The sequence below is a fragment of the Ostrea edulis genome, chromosome 2 (genome assembly GCF_947568905.1).
Source record: "Ostrea edulis chromosome 2, xbOstEdul1.1, whole genome shotgun sequence".
Classification (NCBI taxonomy): domain Eukaryota; kingdom Metazoa; phylum Mollusca; class Bivalvia; order Ostreida; family Ostreidae; genus Ostrea; species Ostrea edulis.
Window position 1 is genome coordinate 64,708,583 of NC_079165.1, and position 20,568 is coordinate 64,729,150.

Below are 20,568 nucleotides of genomic sequence, written 5' to 3' on the forward strand. Positions count from 1 at the left end.
TTATATAATCATGAGTCTGGGTATTTTAAAATCTTGTAAGTTTCTATCTTGAACACCTTGACGCAGCGTCACATGTTACCCGTAGTGAATAAATACACTGGAGTTGTCGCTCGTTGAGACATTATATTCACCATGGCCTCGAAGTTTTGGAGCCGATTTTGGGGGAAGAAAGAAAACGTGTCTACAGAGGACGCGATCCAAAAATTGAGGGACCTGGAGGAAATGTTAAATAAAAAATCTGAATATCTGGAGCAGAAAATTCAAGAGGAAACGGAGAGGGCTAAAAATGCTGGATTCAAAAACAAACGAGGTAGGTGAATGTTCTACTTTTAGTATTATTTTGATTTTAAAGTATCTGTTACCAAACATCTAACATATTTTTCATCTGTGTCATGTGCGATATGACATAACAAATAACAAGGCTATTAATGATGTATTGGTAAATATATCCTTGCCTTGTCATTTATTTTTAGAATGAGCGATAGCAGATACCAAAGTATGAGTTAATGAAATGTTGATCATTTTTACCAATACGGTAACTTAAGTATTTGAAGCACGACATATGCCAATATGTATACAGATTTTACCAGGATATGGTCTATGGTATTAGAATATAAAAACCAAGGTATAGAAACAATGTAATGGGTCTAGACATTTCCGTATCCGCATGAAAGAAATTACAGTAATATTCCTTTAAACCTCCTAAGTGAAACAAAATTGTTTTAGTAATTTAGATGTGTTAATCTTCTTGGACAGTGGCCTTAAAAGCCTTGAAGAAAAAGAAAAACTTTGAAAAGCAGTTGACTGAGGTAGACAACACTCTGTCAACCATTGAACTACAAAGAGAAGATTTAGAAAATGTGGGAACCACAAGTACTGTGCTCCAGGTGATGAAAACCGCCCGGGACGCCCTCCAGAAGGCCAATCTAAAACTGTACGTACCACGGACGTTTACAGTTTTACCACGTTGATTTAAATGAGTGTTATACAAAACCATAAACCAGTTAAACCAGAACCAACCCTCGATCACTTACAAAATTGTACACCAGTATAAATTAATTATAATGATAGAGCTGAAACGATTGGATAGTAAATCACGAACTTTAAAATATTCGGTTACTTGTTTTATACCTGCATACAAATTAAAATACAACACAGTAAAACTTCGCACCACCATGTCATTTTGTCGTGACGGAAGAGAAAAGTTGGGTGTGGGGGTACCCCCACAAGAAAGTTTTGGTTAACATCCCTATTTTCCTTATATACCTTATATACCTCGGTGATAAAAAAAAAATTAAATAAATGAAATTGAAAATAAAAAATGTAATGAAAATAAAAACAAAAAATCTTAATTGTACATAGAACAAGAATGTTGCCGCAGAACCTCTAGTTGACTGGACTAGGTGTGGGGGTAATTTCTCTCTTAACGACAACACACTTACTTCCCTTTTATATAAAGATCTGATCAATATATATCGGCTTTTTAAAAAGTTTCCATTTAACATGATGAACTGTGTGATACTATCTCCGATCCTGGATTGAAAGGGGAAAAACTCAAAGAATTAACATATGGTCAACTTTTTTTTATATTACTTCTCCAGCTGTCATTTAAGCTTGAAATAACAAGATATCTATTAAAAAAATACATTTTTACGTCAAGTAACATAACTACATCGACGTATTAACAAATGCACGTACACATAGTTAAAAGAACCTTTGGTGATCTAGAAACGTACAAAGTAACACTTTCTTTTAAAAAATGACATTATACAATTATTGCTGTTTTTGAGGTCAATACGATGATTTAAACACCTGAGGAGTACAATATTCACCGAGCCCGAAAGGCGAGGTGAATATTGTACTTCGAAGGTGGCTAAATCATCGTATTGACCTCAAAAACAGCAATAATTGTTTTATTATATGATTAAAAAAAACCTTCAAGACCGGAAAACAAACCTGCTGAAATCTTAGCCGAACCTAGTGAGAAACGCGGAATTTCATTGGACGGCAAAAATAAGTATAATCGATCACGTCAAATTGGAAGTTCCCGACCTATTTTTGGTCCTATGTGGAAAAAATAATTCCTTATGTTCACCTGGAAGGTCACGTGCAGGTAAACATAACGTAGTATGATTTCTACATTGTTGGATCTCAGCCAATGAGAGAGCTAGGAATTATTCAATCATATAATAAATATGTATGTCGTTAGTTGATTGGTTGTATCTTGTTTAACGTTCCTCCTGAGAATTTTTCGCTCATATATGGAGACGTCACCCTTTACTGGTGAAGGGCTGCAAAATTTAGGCCTTTGTTCAGCGCTTTCGGTCTTTGATCAGGGGAGGGTCTTTATCGTGCCACACCTTCTGTTACACGGGGCCTCGGTTTTTGCGGTCTCATCCGAATTTAATCATTTAATCGCCTCTTACGACAAGCAAGGGGTAATGAAAACCTATTCTAACCCGGATTCCCACAGGATTATATGGCATTGACGAATATTTGAATACGAATAGAATAGTAACCGCGAATATTGATTCTTAGTATTCGTTTAAGCTCTTCTTATGATATACATTTTATTGTCTATGATTGAATTGATTTATACTGCAATGGAAACCATAGCGCTAGTGTCAACAATATAGAAATAGCAATCAATTAAAGCTACATTCAAGACGATGATAAAAATGCATTGTATGAATGTCAATTCACCAAACCCTTTTCCTGATCCGGTGATATGAACATGTAATACTGTGTTATCATTAGGTAATATGTACACGTAATACAATATTGTTCTTTAACAGGTATCAGAAATACATTTCATTTTTGAAAATATAAGCAGGTATGAACTGCGACGATTCACATCAACATATTCCATGAAGCGAGTTAACTCAGCGCTTCATCTGTTCATGAAAAGTATGCGTGCATGAAGTGTTACAGTTCATACCATCATGTATTTTCAAACTTTACTTTCATTTCTGTCTGAATGATCTGTCATCAATATAGACGTACATGTACTATATTTATCAAGATTTATACGCGTATTGTTTACATCTGCAGTAGGTTCATATGGAAGTGGATATGAGATCAAAGGCAAAAAATAATAATCAAACATTAGAAATGGAAATATCGGTGATATGTACACACGAAATACAGTATCAGTATGTGATATGTACACGCAATATAGTATCGTCATTAGGTGATATGTACACGCAATATAGTATCGTCATTAGGTGATATGTACACGCAATATAGCATCGTCATTAGGTGATATGTACACGCAATATAGTATCGTTATTAGGTGATATGTACACACAATATAGTATCGTCATTAAGTGATATGTACACGCAATATAGTATCGTCATTAGGTGATATGTACACGCAATATAGTATCGTCATTAGGTGACATGTACACGCAATATAGTATCGTCATTAGGTGATGTTAGTTACGTAAAACAGTATTGTCACTCGGTAATTATTATGCTGTTTTGCCAATTTTTCAGAGATGTAGATGGTATACACACCTTGATGGAGGACATAGAAGAGCAAAGAGAGCTCGCTCGGGAGGCACAAGAAGCTTTAAGCATGCGCATTGGTCAAGACGATGACGTAAGTTTAATCAGAAAACCGCCGTGGTAGCTCATTCGGTAGAGCGGTATATGTTATAAGTTCGAGCTCCGACCGTAACAGACCATCGTTAAAACAGTTACTACAGTGAAAGTTCGAGGGTTTTCAAAATCAACATTGAAACCCAAACCTCGGTCATGGAAACTCTTATTGTATCGGACCGAATCCATATCGTTCCACTTCACCTACACTGAGCTAGTGGTGACGTCTTTTTAAAAAAAAATGAAATCAGAACAGATATCAATTAATCCATCGTTTTCAATACAAAGTTTCTCCTTTTTTCAGGACGAATTGGAGGAAGAATTGCGTCAAATGATGGAAACAGACGAAGTTAATGATCTAACGGAGGAATTACTAAAATTAGAACCAGTCCCGGTAAAGTTGCCCCGTTCACCTAAGGATGAACCAGTTCTGCCAGCTGAAACATCCAAAAGTAAATGCTATTTTGAGACATTTTCAAGGCATTTGAAAATTCAACAATTTCTTGATAAATTCATATAAATTTTGTTTTACCAATTTTTAAAAATGTTTTTGTTCTAGAATTCAGTATACTGTACTATTTATATCTTTATTTTTCATTTAGTCCGCAAGAAGGAAAAGAAGAGCCAGGAAGATGACGATGGCCTTCGTGAACTAGCAGACTGGGCTGGCAGTTGAATGGAAATACTTCAACAAAATGTTAGTGAATATTGTGACAGTGACACTTTCCAGTGTGTAGAACACTTAGTTATCAACTTTACAATGTCTCAGCTGCAAAGTGACGGAAATTCAATTACAAAGTTCTCTGTATGGGACATACTTAAGCAGTTGATCAATATGCAGCTGTGTAGTGGTTTGTACAGATTTCAGGATTTACGTTGATGTATGAAAAATGGATTCTGTGACTTGTGCTCGTTATTCATCTGTATTGTACTGTGCGACATCAGTTTCACGGTGTGTGTAATCTGTATTTGCATAAGTCGATTCTTACATGTGTTGCGTTCATCTCAGATACTTGACATTAAATACGTATAGTCTTCATATAGCATTAGTGTAATTTCAAACGACTGAACTGTTGCTGTTAAAGGCCAGTAATATTTTGAAAATCTGTAGAATCTGAAGAATATTCTAAGAAAGGAAATTAAATTGGCTTACATGGAAGGCGAAGATAACGAACATTGATCAACCTCTTAACTCCCATAACCAATACAAAATAGAGAGTTGGGCAAACACGGACCCCTAGATATACCAGAGGTGAGATAAGGTGCCTAGGAGGAGTAAGCATCCCCTGTCGAATGGTCACACCCGCCGTGAGCCCTATATCTAGATCAGGTAAACGGAGCTATCCGTAGTCAAAATCAGTGTGCCAATAACGGCCTAACAATCGGTATGAAACACGTCAGACAGCATTTGACCCAATGATAGGTTGTATTGGCAAACTAAATTGTTATAACGACCCTATATAGAATTTGCGAAATGCTGATTATAAACAAGACTGTTGGAACCCCTGTGCCATCAACTTGTTTGTCAGTAGACAACTTCGATTAAAAAAAACCTGACCATACACAGAACAAGCTCTTGCGTATCGAATCAGTTGAGAAATATAAACACCATATGCAGGTGATAATGGAATATTACTACATAAATATGGGAAGTTGACGATGGAGAAGCTGAAATCATCCCGTTTGTCATAAAGTTGAGTCGTTAGTTTGCCGTTAATATCTACTTTCAATAAAATATCTAAGTATGAATGAGTTACCACTAACCAGGCGGTTACATAAATCACTTTTATTGGAGTTGAGAAATAAGATGCACTTTACCAAAAACGTGATTTTAAAATCAATAGATCTATGCTCGGCGCTTACGGCAGGGAGGGACCTTTATAGTACCACACCTGCTGTGACATGGAACCTCAGTTTTTGCGATCTACTCCGAAGGACTCTCCATGTAGTCGCCTCTTACGACAAACAAGGTGTACTGAGGACCTATTCTAACCCTGATCCCAACGGGAGGGTATGAACTGCAGCGCTTCACGCCAGCATACTTTTCATGAAACGGGTTTTCATGAATGAGGTTTCAACAGTCTCGTTCAAAGTAATCCCGTTGGAGTCCGGGTTAGAATAGGTCTTCGTACCTCTTGCTTATAAGAGGCGACTAAATGGGGCGGTCCTTCAGATGAGACCGCAAAAACCGAAGCCCCGTGTCACATCAGCTGTGGCACGATAAAGATCCCTCCCTGTTCAAAGGCCGTAAGCGCCGAACATATGCCTAAATTTGAAACCCTTCACCGGTAATGGTGACGTTTTCATATGAGCATGGTCGTTATAACGATCTAATTTGTAAATACAACCTATCATTGGGTCAAATGCTGTCTGACGTGCTTCATATCAATGCGATGGGCCGTTCTTCACTTGGCTAACCTCGATTACATTACCCTTCTCAATCGGCCAAGTTGCCGTTCTTTACCCACTGATTTTGACTACGAATTACTCCATTTACCTGATCAAGATATCGCCTCACAGCGGGTATGGCTGGTCGACAGGGGGTGCCTAGTTCTCCTAGGCATGCACCTAATCCCACTTCTAGTGTGTCCAGGGGTCCGTGTAAGTTTGCCCAGCTTTTAACTTTGTATTCCGTGTGCTAGTTACGAGATTGATCACTGTTCGTTTTCATCTTTTCACGCTAACGTAAAGTATGCTTGTGAGAAGCATTTATTTCTTGAATTGATTACGGATTGTCAGTATATAGGTCTATAGGTAGATTTATATGGTTTAGATGAGATTTCCCCCAAGGTATTGATTGATTGATTGTATCTTCTTTAACGTCTCTCTCGAGAATTTTTCACTCATATGGAGGCGTCACCAAGACCAGTTGCGGCCATCGAGCAGTGAGGGTTGTTTAGCGTGCCACACCTACCGTGACACGGGACATCCGTTTTTAATTAAGGTCATCTCCGAGAACCCGTGACATTCACACCTGATGCCGAGCGTTTGACGATGGAACTGTCACTACCTGTTTTAACGACTTAGGTCTGTCGCGACCGGGATTCGAACCCCAGCCATCCGCATGCGGGGCGAACGCTCTAACCTCTACACCAACGCGGCGGTCCCAAGGTATTATATCTTACAAAGCCTATTATTGCCAAACCACTTACAAAGCTTATAAATATGTCCTTGATTTCCTCTCTTTCCAGACTCCTTGAAAATTGCACAGGTAGTCCCAATACACAAGACAAACAATGTACTATAGATAAAGGTACTCATAGACCAGTTCGAGTGTTGCCAGCTATATCTAAAATCTTTGAAAATGCTATCAACAGTCAATTATCAGCCTATTTTAATGAAATTTCCATCCCTTTCTAGCAGCTTTTAGATCAGGCTTTGGATGTCAGTCTACTCTTTTAAGAATTACTGAGGATTAGAAGAGAGCACTTGACGAAAATAACTATGCCGCTGCCATCCTAACGGACTTATCCAAGGCCCTCGACTGTCTACTTCATAACCTCATTCTTTTTATTATATTCTTCCTTATTCTAAGTTATACATTGTAGTTGTTGTAGTGCTTCTTTTACTGCTGTGGTTTAAATTTAGTGCTTAAATTTTATAGGCAATGCTTTTGTTTGATTTATGAGGGGGTTATTCATATTTGGTCTTTCCTAGGGGATAGGAATGACCGAATATAAATAACCATCTCGTTCCCACAGAGATTATCCTGGACCAGTTGTGGAGATCAGAAACGAATCTTGGCAGCCGGTGTGTCATGAGTAGGGTAGGCCTACAACCCTCGGATTGTACAGTGTACATACCTTTTCCTTTTGATATTTTCAAATCTTAATGCCCTCTGAATCTCATTCCAGAGTCAAATGCAAACAGTGCTAGCCTCAATAGAACTATGAGCAACTTTAGGTCCCTTGATTTAGCATAGACATAAAACGATTAGAAAAAAAAAATTGTATACACTGGCAAGTCGAATATTTCACGACCGAATTAGTTGGTCTTACCAACCGGAAATAGATGCCACGAGAACCAACGGCAGAAACTTTGGGTGAAGGCCAACAGCGTGATGTCTACAGCTGACGAATTTGTCCATAATGATGAAAAACAAGGAACGTGAGCATGTCATTCTTTTTTAAAGCTTCATGTTATGCTGTCGTCTTGCGTATAGGATTTGCGATGTATTACCACTGATTTCCGCAATATGGAGGGTGTGTTGTTGAAATGGACCAATTATTTGACAGGTAACTTGACGCACGATATTATCGAAGTGTGCATGTACTATAGGCCTATAGGGCAAATTTAAAGATCTTGTGAACAATCTTCACGATCACATATATTATTGTATTTCGGTCGATAAATCGTTGCTTTTCCTTTTTATTCCTTTTTTTTTTTTTCCTTTTGTGGAAAATAAGGTTGGCAGCCCCGGTGGTTTGTGCTGGACAATGGGATTCTTTCATATTATAAATCACAAGAAGAAGTAAATCATGGATGTAAGGGGTCAATTCGAATGGCCGTATGTGATATCAATGGTAAGTACTTAAATATTACTGAAAGCATTAATCAAGTAGGGAATACTTCCTCTCTAGCAAGATCATCTAAACAGAGATTATCCCTCTTGAGTAAGTGTAAGTTAGTATATCTCGTGTAGCTGAGAAAAACACCGGAGGAGTACATCTACTTGTGTTTCACATGAAAAAGTGCTAAGATGTCTGATACTACTGCAAGTACATGTATAAAAACCAAAACAAAAACACGATGTGCATTGGATTTCGGCCTTCTCTCTTATGCAGCAACATTGATATGTTTCTTGACTGTGTTATCAGTTTTACAGAGGTAATTTCAAGCAACATTGAGTGTGTTGCACTTATTCAACATTGCATGGGATTTGTCTTTTTTTAAAAATCAAAACAACAAAACACTTGTTTATGGTAATTTTTATTTTCTCACTAAAGAGTGATAATTACATTTTAGAAAAGAAGGTCTTGCTTTTGGGGAAGTGTTCCTAACCTGTTGTTAAGGCAACTCTTACTACAGTTACTCTTGTTTCAGTGATGATGAATACATTTTCAAATAAGGTACACTTATTCAAGCAAGTAACAAGTTATCTTTTCCTTATTTACTTTCAGTGCACTCAACAGACAAATGTCGCTTAGATTTGATCATTCCTGGAGAGTCCCATTTCTATCTTAGAGCCTCAAATCCACAAGAGAGACAGAGATGGCTTGTCTCATTGGGAACTGCTAAAGCTTCACTCACCAATGGAAGGATTAAAGACACTGCAGGTTTTAAACAAACTATTTATCTGCTAATTTTATCATTGTTTGATATTTTTTTATATTTCTCGGGGTTCTCTGTAATGCAGCAATCTGCATCCTAGATGTAGCAAAATTATTCAAAACACAAGAAATTAGATAAATCCGAGTCTGCAATGCGTCCTCAGACTCCAGCAAAACCTGGGAGAAAAAAGATCTTTAGTACTTGAAAAAATCATAATTATGGGACTGATAATTGTCTACACAGAAATCGTAGGCGTTCATGCTTCAGTGAACTGATAAACAAGGAGAGAGACTACCAGGCACATACACACTTGTTTTGTTTAAGACTCCTTTGCTGGTCTATTAGTTGTTTGTTTAACCAGGAGATCTTGTCATTCAATTTTACTAGTGACTATGAGTAACAATGTTCCTGATTACTTATATTGTGCCTAATAGGCCCTATGGTGCTAACTTGACCCACCTCAAATTATCAACAATTCATCTGCTTACTTACTTCTTATTGAAAGTCCTGTATGGCAATATACTCTTAATTAGATTCTATCAATTGATTTCTAATTGTAAAATATGTACTACAGTAGTCTAATAATTTCTGCTATAAACAATGGTAAATATGATAGTGTGACTAATACTAATAACTATACCCCCCCCCCCTTTCCCAAAGATAAGGCCAAAATAAAATATGTGTGTTTCTGGTTTCCCAACCCTACCTACTTTTTTGCTGCCAACCCTAAAGATTTTATTGACAATATATGTAAATAAAATAAAAATCTGCAATGTTCAAACTGGCATTTTTTTCTTTTCACGTTCGAGTTTCTTTGATTTGCATATTAACTACTATTGATCTTCAAAATGTTTGAAAAATAATTTTAATTATATCTATTCAAAGTGTATCAAAAACTAAGATTTCAAATAAAATGTTTTACCTACCTACTTTTCGGGGAAGGGAAGTAGGAAAAACACATGTGTATTTTATTTTGGCCTAACCTAAGAAATTTTGAAAAACCATGAATTCAGTTCTCATCTTGACTAAATCCTACAGAGAACCCTGAACACAGATTTTATTGAATATGATTGTGTAGGAATTTGATATTCAACTGCAATCGTAAATGTCTTTTAAATAAAATACAAGTATTTTTTTTTTTTTTAATTGTTCAATATAATATTTTGCTATCACATTTGAATTATTCAGGAGAGGTTTCCCCAGATATTATCAAGACTAAGAAGTCAGAATTAAGACTCTACTGTGATCTCTTGATGCAACAAGTACATTCAGTCAAATCAGTGACTCAGGAAGGCAACCCAGTCAATGTAGAGGTACGGAAAGTTACCCAGTCAATGTAGAGGTACGATCCAGTCAATGTAGAGGTACGGAAAGTTACCCAGTCAATGTAGAGGTACGATCCAGTCAATGTAGAGGTACGATCCAGTCAATGTAGAGGTACAGAAAGTTATCCAGTTAATGTAGAGGTACAGAAAGTTACCCAGTCAATGTAGAGGTACAGAAAGTTACCCAGTCAATGTAGAGGTACGGAAAGTTACCCAGTCAATGTAGAGGTACGGAAAGTTACCCAGTCAATGTAGAGGTACGGAAAGTTACCCAGTCAATGTAGAGGTACAGAAAGTTACCCAGTCAATGTAGAGGTACAGAAAGTTACCCAGTCAATGTAGAGGTACGGAAAGTTACCCAGTCAATGTAGAGGTACGGAAAGTTACCCAGTCAATGTAGAGGTACGATCCAGTCAATGTAGAGGTACGATCCAGTCAATGTAGAGGTACGATCCAGTCAATGTAGAGGTACGATCCAGTCAATGTAGAGGTACGATCCATTCAATGTAGAGGTACAGAAAGTTACCCAGTCAATGTAGAGGTACGATCCAGTCAATGTAGAGGTATGATCCAGTCAATGTAGAGGTACGGAAAGTTACCCAGTCAATGTAGAGGTACGGAAAGTTACCCAGTCAATGTAGAGGTACGATCCAGTTAATGTAGAGGTACGATCCAGTCAATGTAGAGGTACGGAAAGTTACCCAGTCAATGTAGAGGTACGGAAAGTTACCCAGTCAATGTAGAGGTACGATCCAGTCAATGTAGAGGTATGATCCAGTCAATGTAGAGGTACGATCCAGTCAATGTAGAGGTACGATCCAGTCAATGTAGAGGTACAGAAAGTTACCCAGTCAATGTAGAGGTACGATCCAGTCAATGTAGAGGTACGATCCAGTCAATGTAGAGGTATGATCCAGTCAATGTAGAGGTACGGAAAGTTACCCAGTCAATGTAGAGGTACGGAAAGTTACCCAGTCAATGTAGAGGTACGATCCAGTTAATGTAGAGGTACGATCCAGTCAATGTAGAGGTACGATCCAGTCAATGTAGAGGTACGATCCAGTCAATGTAGAGGTATGATCCAGTCAATGTAGAGGTACAGAAAGTTATCCAGTCAATGTAGAGGTACGGAAAGTTATCCAGGACTTGTTCATATGTAAAGTAAAATCACTTTTGTTGCAAGATCCATTGTATATCGAGTGCAATGAGATATTAGTATATTATATACATAATATCCAGTTATGGTTTGAAGGAGTAACACATGTTCACATTATGTTTGAAGGTCATATTAATTAAATCATTGTGTTTCATAGAGCCACTCTTTGTAGTATTGTTAGATCCTTGTGTAGCAAATTACCCTGGTAGTGTTTTAAAGGTACATGTATATACAATGTATACCGTATCATGAAGTATTTTTTTGGATGTCATACCAAAAAAAATTTTAATATAATAAACTATATGAAATAATAAACTGATTATTTTTGATGAATTGATATTAATGAAATACTGGTGTATTCAATACAAGGGGAAAACGGTGATTTTCTAATGCATTTTCATGGTGGAGTAATCGTTTAATGTTTGTGATGGATGTGTGCAAGCATGTGGGAAAGGTAGTATTAGAAACATCATGGAGGAAGAGGATTTTGTTTACAATATGTAGTCGTATTAGAAATGATGTTAAACATGAAATTTAAATTCCCTTCACACAACCATTGCTCAGTGTTTTTCCCTGGCTACTCTGATCTTGGACCCATGGCTACTCCGATCTCGGACCCATGGCTACTCCGATCTCGGACCCATGGCTACTCTGATCTCAGACCCCTGGCTACTCCGATCTCAGACCCATGGATACTCTGATCTCGGACCCATGGATGCTCCGATCTCGGACCCATGGCTACTCTGATCTCAGACCCCTGGCTACTCCGATCTCGGACCCATAGCTACTCCGATCTCTGTCTACCTGTCTTTATTGCCGAATGTGTTCCTCTAACAGTCTGCATGTCATCTACGCTCATATGTTGCTATAATTGTTTACTTTCTAAATTCAGATTGCAGCACACTTGATCATGAATATTTTGAAATAGGATGTTTATTATCCAAATTGGATAGTAGATAAAGAGGAAATTAGCTTTTTAATCCTATATAAACATGATAAAGTTAATTGTATAATTGCATAAAGTTTATATACATGTAACTTGTACAGCTTAATAAAAAACATGCTAACACAGAATACATGCTTTTCTTCCTTTAGTGATATTCAATTAATACAGCACATATACCTACAGGTGTAAATGAGGGACAATTAATACAGCACATATAACTACAGGTGTAAGTGAGGGACAATTAATACAGCACATATACCTACAGGTGTAAGTGAGGGACAATTAATACAGCACATATAACTACAGGTGTAAGTGAGGGACAATTAATACAGCACATATACCTACAGGTGTAAGTGAGGGACAATTAATACAGCGCATATACCTACAGGTGTAAGTGAGGGACAATTAACACAGGGCATATACCTACAGGTGTAAGTGAGGGACAATTAACACAGGGCATATACCTACAGGTGTGAGTGGGGACAAGGCAGACTAAAATTAACACAGCACATATACCTACAGGTGTAAGTGAGGGACAATTAATACAGCACATATACCTACAGGTGTAAGTGAGGGACAATTAATACAGCGCATATACCTACAGGTGTAAGTGAGGGACAATTAATACAGCACATATACCTACAGGTGTAAGTGAGGGACAATTAATACAGCGCATATACCTACAGGTGTGAGGGACAATTAACACATGGCATATACCTACAGGTGTAAGTGAGGGACAATTAATACAGCACATATACCTACAGGTGTAAGTGAGGGACAATTAATACAGCACATATAACTACAGGTGTAAGTGAGGGACAATTAATACAGCACATATACCTACAGGTGTAAGTGAGGGACAATTAATACAGCGCATATACCTACAGGTGTAAGTGAGGGACAATTAATACAGCACATATACCTACAGGTGTAAGTGGGGAAAAGGCAGACTAAACTTAATACAGCGCATATACCTACAGGTGTAAGTGAGGGACAATTAACACAGGGCATATACCTACAGGTGTGAGTGAGGGACAATTAACACAGGGCATATACCTACAGGTGTAAGTGAGGGACAATTAACACAGGGCATATACCTACAGGTAAAAGTGGGGACAAGGCAGACTAAAATGAAATTTAATTTAGTCTCCATCGGTCTGAAAGAAATTTTGGTGGACAAAAATCTTTTGATCAGCAATTTGAAATTTTTAAACTCTATTAATGTACATGTATTATGGAACTATAGGGCTTATAGTGAATCTTTACATTTTTTCAGAGTATTTTTAATCAGATTTAAAGAGATTTTCAATTATTGTTATGTATGGAAGTTGTATCATTTTCTTATAGCAGGGAATGCATACAAAAGTTTGTTATTCAATATACTCATTACTGTTCTTTAAACAAAAGTAAGGAGCTTTAGATAATGGGAATATTTTGTATTGTGGGCAATGTACTTTTGTTGATCACTGTAATATCTTACACTTAGTTTTGGAGATTTATACATATATTATAGCAGTCAATAATACTACTTGATAAGTCATACTGTATAATATTGCATTATATTGTATAGACCTGTTTTTTTCTTTACAGAAACTGAATGAGGCTACATCCTTGTTAGGTGCAACATGTGATACCTTCATTTCCACACTGGAGGACTGTATGAAGATTGCCAATGCCAGCATTGCTTATGAGTCCCCACACCAACACATTAGTGATTCTCCATTCCCATTGATAACATTGAAACCTCCACTAAAAAAGGTATCGTATGTGCTATGTTATACGTATGTATGATATCGATATCAAACTGTGGAAAAATTATAGCAAGGTAGATCAAAATTTGTAGATTTATAGTGTATATTCAAAAGTTAAAGCATCGTAAGTTCTATTGAAGTGTATGGTATTTTTGTTTGCTATTTTGTATGTAGGATTCAAGATCATATTCAGTGTCTGACAAGTACCCACCCACAGCAGCACCTAGAAGACGGACTTTTTCAGACAGTTCTCCAGAAAAACTAAGTCCTCGTTCTAGATCTGCCATGTCCCTGTCCCCACAACTAGAACATTCAAAGGAAGACAACCATGTGTTAGATACAGAAACACTCACTACTGAACAAACACTGCTAGCCCCCGAACAAAACTCTCTAACCAAAAACCTGAAACGATCAGCTTCCTTAAAAAGTTTGGAGAATGGGGACGAAGAGTTCAAGGATGCCATTGATGAAAAAATTCCAAATTTTTTCTCTGCAATGGAATGCAGGTATGCGTAATTATTCTCTGTATATTTACCCAGTATTAGCAGTGTGGGGAATTAACATGCTACAGATAGCTTGAATTTATCTCAGATTTTATCAGTGTAGTCCAATCCTATAAATCAAAATTGATCAAGATGTCATACATATTCAAAGACATGTGTAAAAGAGGATATGTGATTAATTGAGTGTATTGCCAGGCTACTGAATTGTTTAGAGAATGAATGACACTCTTATTCAGATAAAATTAATTCATATCTCTATATTCTTTGAAATTGCAAAGTTTACTGTAATAACTGAATGACAAAGTAAAGTTTACCAATTACAAAGTAATAAATAATGATTAAACTTGTAATTACTGCCAACTACATTGATTCTGGTGACAAATATTCCAAGATATTAGAAATATTGTTATGGTGATGGAGCTGGAGAGATTGATAAAAAAGAGCAAGTTTGATAATAAAGTGAAAGAAATCATTCATTTGAGTATAATTTATCTTTAATAAAAACATATATAATAAACTTCAGTTTATTTTCTTTTAACACTGTGGTCCATCTCATTTGCTGTAGGCCTATCCTGATCTTACATGTAGATGAGATGACTCAGAAAGATATCTTGTAAAGGAACTTTGGCAGTGAGAGAGTTCACAAAAATGCTTACACTGATGGCTGCATGCACTATCACTGAATGAATCTTTGAATATTATTATTTCAGTTTTATGGATATACAATTAGAAATTGATGGTGGAATTCCTATAGAGCGTTTCCTGTCAGCTTGTAGATGCATGGTTCCTATATTTGGTATGTCCATTGTTATTGGTTGATAGAATGAAAGATATGCATACATGTATACAAACAGAAAGATAGTGGAAAGCTTTCTGATCTTAAGTATACTACTGAGCCTCATAGGGAAAAATCAATTGATCTTATATGTGAAAACCTGCAATTCACTTTTGCATGTACCAATGTAAAGTATGTGTGTTAACTCTTTGCCTATCACGCCGCCTATGACGTAACAGTAGCATTTGCTTTCGCTGCTCAATGATGACGTTACCCTTTTTCCCACAGTGCTTTGGAGTTGATTTATGAAAATTCAGAATTTTTAACACATTTCTTCACTATGTTTTCCATTGTTATATATTCTGTTAGTTTATCGTGGATAGTTCTGATAAAAGATGATACTTTAAGACTGTCGAATCGAGTTAAAGTGCGTGATTGTGGGGCAAAGGTATATGCGTTAAAATGCGTGATTGTGGGGCAAAGGTATATGCGTTAAAGTGTGTGATTGTGGGGAAGGGGGTTAAACAAACATATTTAAAAGTGGGCACAATAGGAGCTGACAAACTATTTTGGCATAATCATGAGTTGGTGCTTCTGTGTATGATAGTTAATGAATAGAATTTCACGTATTTTAGCACAACCACAAAATTAACACTGTTGCTACCAGCTGAAATAAGTATGCATACAGTTGTTTGTTTTTAAAAAGTTGATTGAATATTTTGATAGATGTAATTTCAGATTTAAGCACTGCATAGAATTTACTGGTAATAAAAAAAATGGAATTAATAAATCCAAAAATGTTCTTTGTAGACAAATTAAATTCCACTGCATTTGCTCCAGTAAAAATGGACTTTCAGGGAAATATAAGGGTGAGTTTAGAATCATCTCAGGATCATCACTATTGCGTAGAGAAAATGACACTGACACTGTATTTAACATTTTTAGTGTCACTGTGTTTACTCAGCATGTCACTGATTCAGGGAGAACATAGTATCAGTTCTAGATTCATTCTATTTGTCATTAGATAATTCATTGTACATGTACTTATAAATAGTAAAGTCTCCATATTTATTGATGACACAAATATTTGGAAAATTGACCTGTGTCATGCAATACATTTTATGTTGAAGAAGAGGTGAATTCTTATTCCAGAAACTACAACAGAAATATTCCACAAACACATCGTCATTCACCACGCTGCAGAAAATGGTGATGATTGAGGTGGATTGTAAACAGCATCGGATGTCCAGTTCTGCCACAGTAGCTCTTCTGTGGATGAAAAGGTAACCCCCCACATCCACTGTCATAACTTTGCTACATCCATATACTACTGCAAATGTTCATAATTTTCTTTTCTGTGTGAGAAGTCTTTGTGGAGATTTGCAGTTTGTTGAAATTAAGGCCAGTTTGTAGTTTTCAACTGTACATCATGGACATATAAATTTGCAAACTAATTTTACCATGAATAATGGTAAAGTGGTTTACTACATGCAGTTTGCAGTGTCATTAATGATCATTTCATGGGATGATTGGGCAATGTTAAGTACATACATATAAGGGTAGCCAATTACTGGGCTGGCTACACTTAAAAGCTGCCAGTTCAGTCTAGTGATGTTTATTATTTTACATGAATAAATTTACTAATAATTAAACCTTATTTGTGACATCTGGGCCATCATATGAAATTTTGTCTCAGTCTTCCTAAGAAATAGAATGTCTCAGGTGGTTGGGCAGGCTGCAATTTCAACCTCGAGTACATATATTGTACCAATGGTAGATTATCTTTAATTTGATGCAGTTAGATTATCTTTAATTTGATGCAGTTGAAAGTGAAATACTTTATGATCAACATTAATTTTAAAGCCAGTAAAAGTTTTAACAAGATCACAATAAGTATATAGCAAGATCACAATAAGTATCTACCAAGATCACAATAAGTATTTACCTATGGAGAACATTACTTACTTGTCACACTTCTGATTTTATAAATAAAATAATGGAGTTGTTTACAGTATTTTGGAAAAATAATTTGAAATAGTTTAAATGCAAATGAAATAAATACATGTTCAGTTATTTAATTTGCTAATCTGTAACTTTCTGTTTGAATAAATTGATTTCAAGTACACTTTGTGGTTGTTACAGAGGTTTACAGTTCATCAAAGAATTCTTGCTTGAGATTGTGAACAATCAACAAGACTTGTCACTGGCTGCTGGCAATGCCTACAGTAAATCCTTAAAACCCTTCCATGGCTGGGTTGTCAGAGGGGTTTTTGCTGTAAGTACATTCTCTTTTGGTAAGACTATTTTACAGTAAAACCTGCCTAATCCAACACATTGCTTTTGGAGACCAATTTTGTGTTGGATTAGACAGGTTGTTGGATTACGCTACTTGTAGAAAATGGAAAGAGAGTAGTTTAGAAGCAAAATTGGGGTTGGAATTCTTGGTGAAGCAAACTACACAGCTGTCACATTAGACAGTTTGAATTGTACTTTGATATGACCACACAAATATATTTTTTGTCCATTTTCAACATATGCTAATATTTTGAATTTCCATACACATTTGATTGTTGCTCTGTTTTGACAGGTGGCAGTGAAGGCTTTGCCAAGCCGTGAGGTGTTCATCTCTCTGTTGGCTGTTCCGGGAGGAGAGAATAAGGGGACAGACTTCACACATTCCTTAATGACAGACATGGAAAATTACATCACTGCTCTCGATGAAATTCTACGTGTTCTAAATGATTTTTTCACTGTGCATACCCTTGACAATGAAGAGTCGGTATAAAAGCCCTTATATATGTGTTCACAGCTGTTTATTCACGTTTACTTCTCTATTAATTCTCTCTATTTCATGACATCAACACATGAACTAGGCAGCGTCACTATAAATGTAAGGATCTCTACTCTTTTTTTTTTTTTTTTTTTTTTTTTTTTACAATCAACAGTGACATGCAATTATATCCAAAACAATTTAAACACCATCCCAGTGAAACAGGAATTTTCACAAAAGGGCACTTGGAGTCTGTTTGTAGGCTAAATATATTTTCACATAAATATTGAAATTAATACATGTACATGTTGGACTCGAGTTTCTTCCAACTTGTGTATCCTAGGCATGGTATCTAATTTACTCAACCAAGATACGAATACCATTTTCGCTTCCGTCTTGGTATCAGCATTCAGAAGACTGCAAGGTAAAGCGAGTGTTCAGAATTATCTTTGCAGTTCAGATAGAATCTAAAATTTGAAAAATTTTGATGAAGTATAGGGAACATTTTCTCTTGGCTTTCAAGTCATTTAGCTGTCTTCAATGGTAAGCCTAGTCAAAGTTATAATGTGAAAAATATTGGTTGAAGAAAAAAAAAACATTCATAGGTACTTCTGTCCATTGTCTGTACGTAATTACAATGTTATTAATTCCATGCATCCATAGGGAAATGCTGTTGATCCAATATGTGTAGATAATTTTGTGAAAGGACTATATATGATAAAGACTTTTTGTTCCCTCCGAAATTGAATGTTGTGCTTTCGTTTCAAAATCATTTGTATTTTGTGCAAGGATCTTGATGCAATTCTACAGTTGTTATTTTCAATTTTCATAGGTATTATGACATCATAAGCATGACATTTTGTCACCATTTTTATATTTCTACTTAAAATGACTATATTTTTAGTTTTTCTTTAAGAAAACATTGTGCACAGGTTTGTACAAATTTCATGTTTATGCCATAGATTTATCTTTCCGTTAGACTTGCATGATGAAAAAAAAATTTGTTTATACAAAGCCATGCTTGTTTTCTAAATGTTCACTGAAAAATGTAACTGAAACATTGTTGAGTGTGGCGGAAAACATCAATCAATCAATCTAAATGTTCACAACAGTAAGCATTTTAACTCAGTAAATTGGGGAATTTTGTCACTTATGATGCTATGTACTAGTACTCCATAGAGCAGTAAACAGTAGACAAGTTAGGTGAAACTGTATTCAATAACAGAAGATTTAGTCTTTTCTTCAAAGCATTAGGGGACTAGAGAGGCTGTTGTCATATATAGTACTTTTGTAAATTTGTGATTACAAATGAAATACTGTTATATGATTTGTGGTCCATGAGACACTAAACGATTTATATCACTTGATGTATGTGGGAAGAAAATTTATCCGATTCAAGAAAATAGTTCAGCCCAAGATTTAGAGAAGGACTTGCATATAAAATGAGTTTATTTTAATTTATTATATTTAAAGATATATGTTACATCTGTCAATTCTTGTGTTTTATGTACATATTTTACTAGGTATGCCCTCATAAGGGAAAATTATTCCAGCACATTTATTTTGCAAAGTGTTCTTTTGATGACTATTATTCATTGTTAAAGACACCTTGGAGATAGCATCATTATTTATTTTTATGTTGTTTTTCTTTACTGTATTTAAACAGCACAATATCTGTTTACTATTTATTGATAAAGATACAAATCTTCATGAAATTCCATTACCCGCTTTAATATACATGTAAATTACAGAAAATAGGGAAATATATACATGTAGTATTTCCTGGTAACATATTGAACAAAATGATCATCAGTAAAACTGTTTCCTTTATTTCAGCTATTGTCTGAAATGTACAACATGTAACATAAAGACAAAATTGTTACTTGTCTGGGTTAGTTTTGGTTGTGTTACAGATTTCTTTAATATTGTTTATATAGACACAGGAAAAAAAATTCATGTGATAATAAATTGTCAATAAAACCCACTTTATGTCTAGTTTTTGTGGCTTTGTACTTTTAAAAGATGTTCAGAATTATGAACTTGATCGGAAATGTCAGACACTCAACTAGCAGTTCGACCTTTAAAATCTAACTTCTTAGCAATTGAATTAAAGGTCAAAACCACTGTCATATTCTCCCATATCACATGTTGGGCAGGTAGGTTTGATTGATTGTATATTGTTTTACGTTCCTCGAGAGAATATTTCACTCGTAAAGAGACGTCACCATTGCCGGTAAAAGGCTGCAAAATTTAAGTCTGTGCTCGGCCTTTGAGCAGGGAGGGACCTTTATCGTGCAACACCTGCTGTGACACGGGACCTCGGTTTTTGTGGTCATATCCAAAGGACTGCATAGAACATGGTTTGTGATGAAATGGAACGACGTTTACGTCAAGAGCCATACTTCCTGCTACGGTGGACGCTTTGCGTCTTCATTGCATGTTGTATTCATGCTTATATGTGTAAGGATTAT

The 20,568-nt window shown here is 36.0% G+C and overlaps 2 protein-coding genes across 2 annotated transcripts; both read left to right on the forward strand.

Moving 5' to 3' along the window:
• Positions 1-90: 90 nt before the first annotated feature.
• Positions 91-4,639, forward strand: LOC130052289 (charged multivesicular body protein 4b-like). The gene is made up of 5 exons (XM_056156763.1): positions 91-310; positions 757-934; positions 3,496-3,601; positions 3,905-4,052; positions 4,203-4,639. Exons 1-5 carry the CDS (start codon positions 133-135, stop codon positions 4,274-4,276), a joined length of 684 nt encoding a protein of 227 aa, XP_056012738.1. The 5' UTR covers positions 91-132; the 3' UTR covers positions 4,277-4,639.
• Positions 4,640-7,586: 2,947 nt separating this feature from the next.
• LOC130052285 (pleckstrin homology domain-containing family A member 8-like) lies at positions 7,587-20,092 on the forward strand. Its single transcript, XM_056156757.1, has 11 exons — positions 7,587-7,835; positions 8,007-8,123; positions 8,721-8,876; positions 10,060-10,184; positions 13,889-14,056; positions 14,224-14,555; positions 15,263-15,348; positions 16,138-16,196; positions 16,480-16,610; positions 17,470-17,602; positions 17,915-20,092. Exons 1-11 carry the CDS (start codon positions 7,796-7,798, stop codon positions 18,110-18,112), a joined length of 1,545 nt encoding a protein of 514 aa, XP_056012732.1. The 5' UTR covers positions 7,587-7,795; the 3' UTR covers positions 18,113-20,092.
• Positions 20,093-20,568: the final 476 nt, after the last annotated feature.